Raw genomic sequence first — 13,992 nt, forward strand, 5'->3', positions numbered from 1 at the left:
CGGCATGGGCGTGGCTTGTGCTGTGTATTGAATGTACCCTCGGCATGGGCGTGGCTTGTGTACTCTGCTGTGTATTGAATGTACCCTCGGCATGGGCGTGGCTTGTGTACTCGGCTGTGTATTGAATGTACCCTCGGCATGGGCGTGGCTTGTGTACTCTGCTGTGTATTGAATGTACCCTCGGCATGGGCGTGGCTTGTGCTGTGTGTCGAATGTACCCTCGGCATGGGCGTGGCTTGTGTACTCTGCTGTGTATTGAATGTACCCTCGGCATGGGCGTGGCTTGAGAACTCGTCGCCCCTCCCCTTTAGCTCTGTTACTATAACTCACGTTCTTCTTTTACTCTGCTCGTTCGTCGAATGCTGGGTCTTCCGTGTACAGGATCCTCCTCAGTTGTTGTTTTTTGTGGATTTAAGGGAAAACTCTGAGGTAACAGGCCTTCCTGTATTATTACCACCTTAGTTATGGCTCGTTGAGGCCATGCAAGCTGTCGCATTAGCTTTGCGTGCTAACTTAGCTGTTAGCACTCTCGCCGGCGTAGCTGCACCCACAGCACATGTTCTGGAAAAAGACCCTCCCTCTTTGCCCTGTTTGCGTCTTAAATTCTCTCTGAAAGAAACGCAAATGTAGAAAAGCTGCTCCCGTGTCAGTTTTCTTTGCGGTTGTTTATTTGCAGTGGTTGGTAATGAGCGCAGAATATGTCAGTTAAGCTGGTTGGGCTGTATCTCGCTATTGTTGGGAGAGTAACGTGGTCCTCGCTGACTAAGAATAGATATGCTGTCGCTTCGCTGCGTGCCGCAGACCGGCGATGGACACTGCGATAGTGCTCGGTGTAACAGGGACAGGTAAAGCGGGGGCTTTCAGCAGCGTTTCACTATTACTGCCTGTATTAACGGACCCACGTCGCAGCTCATAGCTAGCGAACCCGTTGTTGGAGCTGGGCGATATATCATCAATACCGGTATCGACACAGCACGATGTTGGCGATATATTTAGCCGTGTTTTTAGGACATACCTGATACATAATGGGCATTATATCCCTGACATGTCGCCTGTGGAAAAAGCTGTGTTCTTGATGCCAAGCAGTTCGTTTTTTATTTTTATTTCTATTTCTATTTTGTGCACTTTAAAGGTGGGTGATATGGCAAAAATATAATATTGCATACTTTGGGAATTTTTTGCAATACACAATATGTCATGACATTTATGCTTTCAGACATCTGATCAGTTGTGACAGAAAAAACCCTAACCCTAACCAGTAGTGTTACATTTTAATAAATACTTTAAAAATCATTCGCTCTCAGTTTTTGTTCAGTATTTTGCCTGCTGTGTTGCACTACATCCAGGTAAATGAGACTAATTTTGCAATATAACACGGTGTTGGTCAGTACTGACGATATGCTTAGAAAAGCGGATTATATTGTGACATAATTTATCACGATAATGATAATGTTGTGATGTTGCCCAGCCCTACTCTTTACACATGATATCCAGGACTTTCTGGTAATATGCAGTCTGTCATTTGAGTGTTTCAGATTGTTTTAAAATAACATTTTAAAGTCCATGAAAGTTGTATAAGTAGCATTTTTCTTCTTGGAAACATTTACAATACTGTGTAAGAGTTTAACTCAGAGTTTAGCATAATTTTAATAGCATAATACAGAAACCGTTGCAGAAGAGTCCGGTCAGTACAAGCTATGTCAGGTTTGCAAGTCATTCATTTAGTACATCAACTTTATTAATGCGGATTTAAAGTCATCTGCTACCATGAGACATTGGGGAATTATTGTGATTTTGAATTTTATCAATACTGTATGGCCCTGCTTCTGCGTGAAGACAGTATAGCAATGCTGTTTCCTTCAGCTACATTCTAGTCAGTGTTTTGTACTATTAATATGTGCATCAGCGTCATGCTCAGGCTGCAGTGATGCTTGGGATCAGTCACATATAAACATATTCTCCTAACCACATTTTTGCTGCTGTGGTTATAGGTAACATGGTCAACCAGTGATTGGGCACCAGCTGGCAGCTGTGTAACTGTAACTGAGTGACTCAAATGGGGGAAATTAAGTAATTTCATTAGAAAGTTGTACAGTAGGTAGGTTTACTTTATTGAAGTTAGTAAGCATTTGCTTGTGAAGTACGTTTGCTTTAATCTATTTGCCTCAGTAATATTATTGTTCAGGCAAATATAAACATTTTCTCCTCATGTCCAGTTAATGCTGTGCTACTCTGTCTGTAGGTAACATGGTCAACCAAAGACTGGACACTGGCTGGCAGGCATGTAAGAGCGACTCCAGCGGGGGGAGCAACAGCGGCGAGAGCTCCAAGGAGAGCTCCAGGTGTTCCACCCCAGTGCTGGACGCAGACCGCACTGACCGACTGCGGGACAAGATGAGGAGGAGAATAGAGTCCGGGGACCGGTGGTTCTCTCTCGAGTTCTTCCCCCCTCGCACAGCCGGAGGTGCGGTCAATCTGATAGCCAGGTGAGCTCACATTCTTCGACCATGAGGGACCTGTAAGTCATTGTTTCCATCAAATCTGCAGGTCTGGCCTTCTTTCATGTTTTAGTTGGTTTCTTTTTTCTGTATTTCCTTTTGTATCTGATTTCACAAGACATGCTATCATATCATCCATCATACTGCACACCAGATTTCTCTCCTCTAACACACACGATTCAACTCGCCAGTTAATTACCAGGATTGGTAGATGTATTCGAGCAGGACAATGACCTTGCTGTGCTGGACGGCAGCCCTACAGGACCAGAATTAATGACCCCTGTTGTACACTTTCACTGCTCACTGAAGGAATTTTTTTGGATGATTCAGATTTACTGGGAGTGAGTCACTTTTACCAGAAATAGGAATGTTTACAGAAAGTTGCTGATCATAGGTTCAATTTCCAAATTTCCACAAATCATAGGTTCAATTTCCAAATTTTCTCGTTATTCATTTAGATAAATAAATTCATTTAAATAAATATGACCAGTCATAGGATGGGACAATTGTCATAGGATGTTTTACCTGATTTCATCTCCTTGTTAAATAAGGACAAGAAAGTGGAAGTAGGTGTGCTGAGAGCAAAGAAAACACAAAATATGCAGGGCAGCACTGCTATAGGACAGGAGTAAAGGATTTGAGTGCATGACTTTGCACTGCAATTATCTGACTTGACTTGTTCTAATGTGCTTCAGGTTCGACCGCATGGGATCCGGTGGACCCCTCTTCATAGACATAACGTGGCATCCGGCAGGAGACCCCGGCTCAGACAAAGAGACATCTTCAATGATGATTGCCAGCACTGCAATTAATTACTGTGGACTGGAGAGCATCCTGCACTTGACGTGCTGCAATCAGACGAAAGAGAAAATCACAGCTCATCTCAACAAAGCCAAGCGACTGGGGCTGAAGAATATTATGGCATTAAGAGGAGGTACGATTGTTTTGCTGCCAATGTATGTGATTTACTTATCCATCCATCCATCATCTTCCGCTTCTCTGGGGTTTGGGTCTCAGGGGCAGCATCCTAAGCAAGCAAATTCCTAAGGCCCAGACCTCCCTTTCCCCAGCCACTTCCACTAGCTCTCTGGGGGGGATTCCGAAGCGCTCCCAGGCCAGCTGGGCGATATAGTCACGCAAGCGTGTCCTGGGTCTTCCCCGGGGTCTCCTCCCTGGTGGACTTGCCTGTGACACCTCACGAGGGAGGCATCCAGGAAGCATCCTAACCAGATGCCCAAACCACCTCAACTGGCTCCTCTCAACGTGGAGAAGCAGCGGCTCTACTCCGAGTCCCTCCCGGATGACCGAACTTCTCAGCCTATCTCTAAGGGAGAGTCCAGACACCCCACGGAGGAAACTCATTTCGGCCGCTTGTATTCGCGGTATTTTGCTTCTTTTGGTCATTACCCAAAGCTCATGACCATAGGTGAGGGTGGGAACGTAGATCGACCGGTAAATCGAGAGCCTTGCCTTATGGCTCAGCTCTTTCTTTACCACAACAGACTGGTAAAGAGCCCGCATCACTGCAGACCCAGCACCAATCTGCCTGTCAATCTCCCGCTCCCTTGTACCATCACTCGTGAACAAGACCCCAAGATACTTAAACTCCTCCACTTGAGGCAAGAGCTTATCCCTGACCCAGAGAGTGCTCTCCACCCTTTTCTGCCTGAGAACCATGGTCTCAGATTAGAGGTACTGATTCTCATCCCGGCCGCTTCACACTCTGCTGCAAACCAATCCAGCGAAAGCTGAAGTTCACAGCCTGATGTCCCCAATAGGACCACATCATCTGCAAACAGCAGCGATGTGACCTTGAGGTCACCAAACCGGACACCCTCCGTCCCCTGACTGCGCCTAGAAATTCTATCCATAAAAATTATGAGTAGAATCGGTGACAAAGGGCAGCCCTGACAGAGTCCAACTCTCACTGGGAACGAGTATGACTTACCGCCGGCCATGCGAACCAACAACCAAAGCAGGAGTTTGGTCCGCCGGGCCGGCAGTGATTTACTTAATTAACATTAATTCACATTAAAGCTAAAATACTTGCCTTTCTCCTAAAAAATATATTTAGATTTCAGTGACAGTACGTTAATGTATTTGACTTTTCACTTCACATATTGTCTAACATTATGAATAAGAAAGAAGTGTGTTTGAAGACAAGAAAATATCTGTCCAGATCCTATAGGAGCAGACTGGGAGGAAGAAGAGGGAGGATTCAACTATGCTACGGACCTAGTGAAGCACATCCGCCATGAATTTGATGATTACTTTGACATCTGTGTCGCTGGTAAGCATTTAGAAACATATTTGTGATTTTGCATCTTAATTGCGACTTTAATTCATTTTAATTTGTGTTTTGTTTTGTTGTTTTTGTTTGTTTGTTTGTTTATTTTTTTATGATGTGCGTTGTTAATCATTCCTGACATTTAAGGGTTTATTTATTTATTTGTTTTTAAAATTAAATATGACAAATATGCTCATTACCTAATTGCAGGCTACCCAACTGGGCACCCTGAGGCTGAGAGCTATGAAGAGGACCTGAAACACTTGAAAGAGAAAGTGGATGCAGGAGCGCACTTCATCGTGACGCAGCTGTTTTTCCGAGCGGAGACTTTCCTCAAATTTGTGAAGGACTGCAGAGCCATTGGGATCACCTGCCCCATTCTGCCTGGAATCTTCCCCATACAGGTACTGAAAGCAATGCCTTATTAAAATGAACTGTTTGTCTTGGAGTCAGATAAACTTGATGCTTAGTAACACACATACAGATGAAAAACACACAAGAAGAAAACCTTTATTGATAAACTGTTTTACTTATAGATGATGCTTAAACAGTTGTTATTTGCCCAGGAGAGTTAAAGCACAGGAGGAATACAGGATTTCAGACTTGCTCTTTTGGTTTACATCTGTGCTGTTTTTCACTTTATTGTATTTACCTTAGCTCTCTTGACTACAATCAAAAGGATGTTTTAAACACAGTCATGCACAGCAAAATGACCAACAGCATCAATCCTAACACTGCTATGTCCAGTTTATATTAAGGGAACAGTTATGTCAGCAAAGCCAATGATTTTGATGGTGAAAACATGCTTTTTAATGTCAGTTAGAGATGGCACTAAAGCACCTTTTCTTTTCTTTTTGTTTTCTTTGAAAAACATTTGAAAAGTATTAAAGTGAAACATTTAAAAGAATGTTTAGAACTGGAGCCAATAGGCTAATGTTGCTATCACCATAAGAACTCAGTAGTTGCCAAATCATTTCAATAAAAATAGATACCCCAAAACTTCTCTCAGCCAGCTTAAACTGCTACAAACATGCATAAAAGTTGCACAGATTTTTGTTTTAAACTAAGCATGACTTACTGTCAGCTATACAAATGAACTTATGGCCAGCTATTTGACAACATGAGGGCTGGTATTTACAGAAGAACTGATCTTTATCAGATTCCACTCTATTTATGACAGTCGTTTTCAATGACAGTTCAGACATTGTTTGGGCTATTTGGGTGACTACTGCATTCTAGTGTTTGTAGCAATGTTAGCCATGCTGTTCAAGTTCAAATCTGTGGTAAGTGGAGAATTGGGTAAATTTGAATTTGCACAATGTAACTGTTTATTTCATGGTGGGTTTGTTACAGGATTAGATCAGAGTAGATTTTTCTTTTTTCTTTGACATCTGATGCAGAAGTATTGTTTATTTCAAAAAGGTATTTTTATTCATGCAGTAATGTCAAAAGATTGCAATAGACTGAGGCAATGTTGGGGATAGTATAGTTTCTTTTTTTGTTGTTAGGGCTATTATAATTACTTATTCATTCATTTTTGTTACAGACGAAATCAGTCACAAAAGTTTGAATGATGTCAATGGAATGGAAGTATAATAATTCTTAAATGAACAATAATTGCTTAATGTATAGGCATAATTGTTGATAGTAGCCCTAGTTTGCATAATGTAATCACTAATGATGTTACTGTATGTAAGTAAAATTCTACATACACTCGTCATCTTCTCTCTCACAGGGTTACCACTCCTTGCGGCAGCTGGTCAAGCTGTCCAAACTGGAGGTGCCAGAGGAGATAATGCAGGTGATTGAGCCCATCAAGGACAACGACGATGCTATCCGGAACTATGGCATCCATCATGCAGTGGAGATGTGCAAGGTGCTGCTAGCCAGCGGGGATGTGCCTGGCCTCCACATATACACACTCAACAGAGAAGTGGCGACTATAGAAGTGCTCAGACAGCTAGGCTTGTGGGCAGAGGACCCCCGGTGAGTCTCAAAACTTTAAATGGCCTGCAAAGCATCACTACAGGGAAATACTAAATCAGATAGTAAGGAAAACACTTATGGGTCTTAAATTCACTCTAGTAAGAAGGAGCATCACATCCTTGCAAGACTTTTTTGTGACTGTTAAGAAGAGCAGTTGTGAAGTTTAGTGCTCTTAAGTACACCTATTAGCTGAAGTAAATTTGTCCCTGAAGTACTTAAATATTTAAAGTGTTTAATGCAAACAGCCCTAGAGGTTTTCTCCTGCAATAAAAAAGTGGTTTCTTGTTTTCATTTAATGAGAGAATGCATCTAAACACAATTTGATGTGGTACGTAATCAGTCCTTATATGATCTATTTTAAAGGCGACCTTTGCCATGGGCTGTCAGTGCACATCCCAAACGGAAGGTGGAGGATGTCAGACCGATCTTCTGGGCCTCACGGCCCAAAAGCTACATCTACAGAACTCAGGACTGGGACGATTTTCCCAATGGAAGATGGTAGCTAGCTGATTTAAATGGATTTAATCTACCATAATTGTATTTGTTGTGTAATATCAAACTCCTTGGCACACATTCCTTTTGGTTTTGTTGTAAGAAATAATGTGTTTTCATTATTAGAAATGGCACTTCAAATTTGTGTTCCATGTATAATACAACCAAATAGAATCAAATTTTGTGATACAATCTGCAGTAGTCATTACATCCTTGAATAAGTTGAGAAGTAAAGAATGTCTGCTTTAATTTACAGTGTATTTACATTTACCGCTCATGTTGTAGAGGGCCATAAGCTAAAAAAAAATCATTAGCAAGCTTAAAGAAATATTCAGACCGGCAGCATCTGCTCAAGACTTACCGCCATGTATGAAGCCCAAATACCTCAACTGATGCAAGATATCTTCTCTAGTGAGCCAGACCTGCAATGTATCTGTTGTAGTTCCTTCTTATTTCTGAGACTTTTGGCTTCAGTCTTGACCTTGGCAAGTAAAATGATTATTTAGAGACAACAGCATACTTAAAAAGCAAACGCCGCAATAGGTGTTCACTGTCCCCTGCTAATCTGGTCCATGCTTTTTGGTCTTGCCCCCAGCTCAGTAATTATTGGGGAATTATTTTTAAAACATTAAGCGAAGCCCTTGAGGTACTATTAAAACCCTGCCCACTTACAGCCATATTTGGTGTGGCGGACGTGATAGTTAACAAAAGGCAATCGAACATCATCGCATTCACTACCCTTTTAGCCCGCAGGAGGCTCCTACTGGCTTGGAAATCCCCTAACCCTCCATCAGCTGCTACCTGGCTAGAGGACGTGATGCTTTACCTTAAACTTGAAAAGTCTAAATTTACTTTAAGAGGATCTGTGAGAAAGTTTTACTTAAACTGGGAACCTTTTCTGTCTTATTTTAAGAATATTAAGGTGTTACCTTGACAGAATAAGTGTGGACACTTTGACTGTGATTATGTGGGATGGATCATGAGTATGTTTAGCTCGATGTACATGATAATTTAAGGGTATATGAACATGTGACCTCGAGATAATGAGTGTGGATTTACGGATGTAGATGTGCAGTTTTATTTTGAATGATAAATGACTTACGTATTAGACCAGCTGCCTGCCAGAGGGGGTGGGGGGGTTAATTGGGGTTATATTTGTTTTATCTGTCTGTTGTTATATTATATAATAATAATGGAAGAAACTGTCCGAACACATTTTCTCTGTACTGCATTTGCCTTCCAATAAAAAAAAAAAAAAAGCAAACGCCAAAAATCAGAATCAGCTGCATAGCCAGTTGTCCAATTTCTCATGGTCTCTTGTAACAAAAAGGACTGTGAGGGCAATAGACATTGAGTGGATTGACTAAAGAATTGTGAATCACCAGTAGTCGTCGTATTTGGCGATAGCCATTCAAGTTGGATAATATGAAAATGTGCCATCTGCGTGTTTAAGGTGCACAGAAGTGATCATATATGTCTTAATAATTTTCTTTAGCATGTTTCAATGTGTGGTCTGTGTTCATAGCCGTCATCTTGTCTTGTTTCAGAACGAGGTTGTGCTTGTTGAGCTGATAAAGCCGTGCTGCAGCCTTTCACTGTAGAATGGCTTCTCTCATGAAACATGAATCGGGGCTTAAGTGATATTGATGTTGTAATTGTAGTTAATAAAAGCAAACTAGGATGGTCTCATTATTAACTAGTAATAGCAATTTTAGGCTGCAATAGCAGTAAAGGAATGTTATAGTAACTTTTTTATTTTCTTGAGCGACATGCTTGCCTGCCAGCACGCCCCTACCAGAGTACCATCATCAATCGTTGATGGCTGCAGGGTAGGATTTGACAATAGTATATGGCACACAATCTCATAAGCCTGTTCTACAACTTGCTTCCTTCTCAGGGGTAACTCGTCATCTCCAGCCTTTGGTGAGCTGACAGATTACTATTTGTTCTACCTGAAGAGTAAGTCCCCTAAAGAGGCCTTATTAAAGATGTGGGGAGAAGAGTTAACCAGAGAGGAGAGCGTGTATGAAGTCTTCACTAACTACATCACATCACAGGTTAACCAGAGTGGACACAAGGTATACTGAAAGAGATTCCAGATTCTTTCTCTGTATAATACATGTTAGTATTGATTTTAGTCTACATAAACCCAAGTTAGCATTGAATTTTTAGTGTGTGCTTACACTGCACACGTTTTTGTACTTGTCTGTATCACTGGTTTTTCTATATGTAGTAAAACATTGGAATTGTAGTAAAAGCTGTCTTTTGTCACCTTCTTCCAGGTGAGGTGTCTGCCATGGAATGATGACCCTCTGGCTCCAGAGACGAACATGCTTAAGGAGAAACTGGAGAAGGTGAATCGCAGAGGTGTCCTTACCATCAACTCTCAGCCCAACATCAATGGCAAGCCTTCTTCCGACCCCATTGTGGGCTGGGGCCCCCCAGGAGGGTACGTCTTCCAAAAGGTAGGAGACTTGTTTTGCTTAGCGAATTTCTTTGCTTTCAACAGCTTTGCCTACTGGCCCTCATTACTCTTCAGGGGAAAAATATATTTTAAAACAGCTACCAGGCTATTTGATTTTTGCTTTTGTAACTGGATTTGCTGTGTTTTTTGGAGGTAGAACCCATAACAATGAGTAATGAGTTGTGTGTTGTTGTTTTTTTTTTTTTTTTTTTTTTTTTTCAGGCATACCTGGAATTTTTCACATCAAGTGAAAATGTAAGCGCACTTCTCAAAGTGTTGAAGAAATATGAACCACGTGTGAACTATCACATAGTCAACGTGCAGGTAAGATGCACCTGAACCATCAAGTTATTTTTAATATTAGACTGTCCCTGTTTGTTTGATCTTGCTCTTTACATAATTTTTACTTCTGTTCAGGGCAAGAACATTACAAATGCCCATGATATGCAACCCAATGCTGTAACTTGGGGAATTTTCCCAGGCAGAGAGATTATTCAACCAACGGTGGTGGATCCAGTCAGCTTTATGTACTGGAAGGTAAGGAAATATATAGTGACATGAATGTACATTGTGAAATGAAGACTGTATATTCTAGTCAACTCTAATGTAAAAAGTAAAAAATGTCTTACCTGAATGTCTGTTACACGCAGTTATAAGCTTCAAATATCAGTGTGGTGCTAAAATAATACTGCAGATCCCATAAAGGAAATCTGGCTAAACGTTTCAGATTTAAACACTGCCATGTAATCACATGCTCACAATTTGACTATATTCCACTTCACAAAAGTTCATAGAATTGCCCTGGCTGTTTCTGACTGCAGACTGCAGGAATGGGGAGCTGGGCATCACAGCCTTAAAAAATTGCCCAAATGACTAACAGATTTAGGGGGCATTTCACTACAAATGCATTTGGCACAGAATCAGAGAGAGTGTGAATCTACAACTTGGGCTTGATATAAATCAGCTCATCTAGGCCAATTCTTATTTTTCTTACTGCCTTTTGGTGGTGCTGCTGTTCTAGGGTCCTGAAAAGTCCAAAATAATTAGCTTCTATTCGCTTATTAATGACAAGTTAGATGATTGGGATGCCTTTTTTCTTTGAAATAGCAGGAGAGCTTAGCCCTACAAGCCCATTTTTAACAGCAGCTCCTGTATATATCTTTCAACACAGTTCTTCAATGGTCAGTACCCCCATAGGATCACCACATAGCAGGTACTATTTGGATGGTGAATCATTCTCAGCATTGCAGTGACACTGACATGGTGGTGGCGTGTTAGTGTGTGTTGGGCTGGTAAAAGTGGATCACATACATTTAGTGCTGCTGGAGTTTTTAAAACTTACTGCCCACTCTCATTGTCCAGAGATGAGCGCAGAGATCTTCAAATTCAGACTGTGAATCCAGTTACTGATTCTGTATTTTGAAATCATTAGTAGTTAATTGGTTACCCACCTAGCGCCGTACCTACCCGTGACTGAAACTCCAGGACCAGAGATGGAAGGTCGGTATTCAAAGACCTCCAGTTCTTCAGTTTCTGGCCACAGGATGCTACTGACTGGATATTTTTGGCAGTTGTTCTGAGCTCGGCAGTGACATTAGTAGTTTAAACTCCAGCAATGGGGTGAACAAAGACTTAACAAGTTAAGCAAAGCAGAACTCTGTGGTAAGTAGACCTCAATTAAATGGACAATGAGTGTAGACAAAAAGTAGATTCCTAATAAAAGTACACACACACACACCTTTACATGTTCACATTTTGCTTCCATGCCCTCTTATCTTTATTATCCAGCTTCCAAGGACAGGCCAGTTACTGCTGTTAAGATAATTTGAAAGGGAAATCACCTGAGCTTGGGCCTTTTTTTTCATGTTGTGTTTTTTTTTTTCTTTTTGCAGGACGAGGCATTTGCACTGTGGATCGAGCAGTGGGGGAAGCTGTATGAAGAAGAGTCACCTTCACGAATGATTATTCAGTACATCCACGACAACTATTTTCTGGTCAACCTAGTGGACAACGACTTCCCCCTAAACAACTGCTTATGGCAGGTCATCGACGACATGTTTGAACTGCTGGACGCACCTCCAGAACCTTTGGAGTAAAGGGAACAAACAACTTTGAAACACACCTAACTCGCTGCTCCTTCATTTTAGGATTTCATAAACACTTTCCCAAATGTATCTGAGTTGTTACATAAAAATGCTGAGTGATTTTCATAACAATATTTAGAATGAAAAATGATCATTGTCATTAGAGACAACTATTTTACTGCACAATCCTGTACGAGCGAACTGTTATGGCTTGAACTCATAGAACATTAGTATATTGATATATATGCAAAATTATGTGCCTAAATCTGATGGCGCTTGCATTTTCTTTCCAGGAATGACTTTAACTGCTTTTTTATGTACATTTAAAAAGATTTTAAGCTAATGGTTTTTAAGCTATTTATAAACAGTATTTTGGCTGTTGCACATGTCCCAAGTTCAAGGCTGATTTTTTTTTTTTTTTTTTGGTTGTTTTTTTTTGGGAGCTTTTATCTTACCAGCTGGCCAGCTTAAACACACACAATCAAACAATACAACCACCTTTCAAGTCAGAAACTAACGCACAAATATTTACTTGTGGAGTCATCCAAGGCCAAAGATGGTGACGTAGATTTTGATTACTATTGTAATCTAATGAAAGTTGTTATTTTTTTAATGGCTTGGATCTTTTTTTTTTCTTTTTTCTATAGAGACATTAATTTTTTTTCTTACAGATTGCCTGTTTTTCTGTGCATTGGTGGTAAAAGGAACACAATAAGACTTTTTTTTTTCTTCTGGATTCACTTTTCAATGTGCTTCCACGTATTGTTGTACGACTATATAATTCATAATTCAGCCGTGTTCAAATCTTTGCGTCTTTAAGCACATTGCTGCAGGTTATCATAAAAGAGTAAGATTAAGGCTGAAACTTTGCCCAAAGCCCAAGCCTAAAGGACTGGGCATGTTCTCATGAGCATATGTTACGTTGAGGTCTTACGAGGCGTGAAGCCACCTCCTGGTTGCTGATGATGAAATTCATGTCAGAACATGGTATCTGTTGGAAGGAGGCCAGCCAGTAATCCCCACGTGCAGCCAACCACATTATAGCCTGCACCTGAACTACCATGTGCATGAATGTTCCAACAGAAACTCAAGAACTGCTGAGTTCCTATATATTTGATGTTTTGCATGGAACAGAGCCACTCGAATAATTGAGTAAATTGATGATGACTGTGGTAATTAATTAATTGCAATTGTTCAAAAAGTCCAGACAATTAAAATCTACTTACACTGGTAAAAAATTGATATGAGTGTGTTCATCAGGCTGTGTATATGACTGTAAGAGAGACCAAATATGCATGTAAATTACAAAGTAATCATCAAGTAATCAAGTTTAATCGATTAATCGTGACAGCAAGAATGTATTTAAGCCCTTAAATGACCAGCCGATCCAAACACTTATTACACTATTCTTTGACTAAAGAATAACTGGCAGTTTCTGACATAGTCCATGTAGTTATTGAATAATAAGCCCTAGGATATAAGCCTGGGATTTTAAGGCATTAACTTGAGTATAAAACTTTTGCTTTCTTACAACACTGAAGTGGTTTGACATTTGTCGCTCCAATTCTGTACATCTCTCCTCTTTAGGGAAGCAGACAAAACAAACACATCAGTTAAGACAGTTTTTGAAAACTTTGTGTCTATGTGGAGCAAGTTCCAGAGAAGTCAGTTAAGCTGTTTACATGTCTCTAATGAGGCATTCACATCAGTGAATAGATAGCAGATAGTAGCAGTTTAAACTTACGACACCTCAGGGTGGGAACACTGTTGGCTAGGTTTCCAATAGTGTTCTGGGTAAAGTAGTGCTGTGGATAACTATAAGATTGTAGTTTACAGTCGGCCCTCCGAGTCAGTCTCTCAGTGGAGGGCAGTTTATAACAGCAGATTAGCTTCTGACAACACTGGTTAGGAATGTCCAGTGTTACATAACCAACCCCACTGACCTGCCGACTACAAATAGTGCCACTTTTCTGGGTTTAAGGGTGGCAATATGGGGGGAAATATAACATTGTGATCCTCAACAACATTTTATCAATACAATAAAGGCCTATGTATTGCTATAGTTAGTTTTCTGGATTTGTGAACAAGTTGGAATGGACAAACTACCAGCAAAACAGTAGTGTCACACTTCAAAAATGGCTCGAAGGCCAGGCGTCAAATCAGCTACGAGTTGCTAGATGT

General features: G+C 40.7%; 1 protein-coding gene across 2 annotated transcripts; it reads left to right on the forward strand.

Annotated features, from left to right (window-relative positions):
• The first annotated feature begins 300 nt into the window (after positions 1-300).
• On the forward strand, positions 301-13,344 carry mthfr (methylenetetrahydrofolate reductase (NAD(P)H)). Of its 2 annotated transcripts, XM_037536285.1 has the most exons (13): positions 307-429; positions 1,992-2,098; positions 2,243-2,486; positions 3,194-3,432; positions 4,678-4,788; positions 4,996-5,189; positions 6,521-6,771; positions 7,135-7,269; positions 9,161-9,341; positions 9,546-9,728; positions 9,950-10,051; positions 10,145-10,264; positions 11,620-13,344. In XM_037536285.1, the coding sequence occupies exons 3-13, from the start codon at positions 2,248-2,250 to the stop codon at positions 11,821-11,823; spliced, it is 1,959 nt and encodes a 652-aa protein (XP_037392182.1). In that variant the 5' UTR covers positions 307-429; positions 1,992-2,098; positions 2,243-2,247; the 3' UTR covers positions 11,824-13,344. The 2 variants fall into 2 exon arrangements, with proteins under 2 accessions (XP_017561284.1, XP_037392182.1); XM_017705795.2 differs by lacking the exon at positions 1,992-2,098 and having other exon boundaries at positions 301-429.
• Positions 13,345-13,992: the final 648 nt, after the last annotated feature.

Source organism: Pygocentrus nattereri, chromosome 29 (assembly GCF_015220715.1).
Source record: "Pygocentrus nattereri isolate fPygNat1 chromosome 29, fPygNat1.pri, whole genome shotgun sequence".
NCBI lineage: Eukaryota > Metazoa > Chordata > Actinopteri > Characiformes > Serrasalmidae > Pygocentrus > Pygocentrus nattereri.

Coding starts and splice junctions, on each gene's coding strand:
- mthfr (XM_017705795.2), top strand. CDS start 2,248: ATGGTCAACCAAAGACTGGACACTGGCTGGCAGGCATGTAAGAGCGAC. Junction 9,342..9,545: donor TTAACCAGAGTGGACACAAG/GTATACTGAAAG, acceptor ACCTTCTTCCAG/GTGAGGTGTCTGCCATGGAA. Junction 10,052..10,144: donor ATCACATAGTCAACGTGCAG/GTAAGATGCACC, acceptor ACTTCTGTTCAG/GGCAAGAACATTACAAATGC.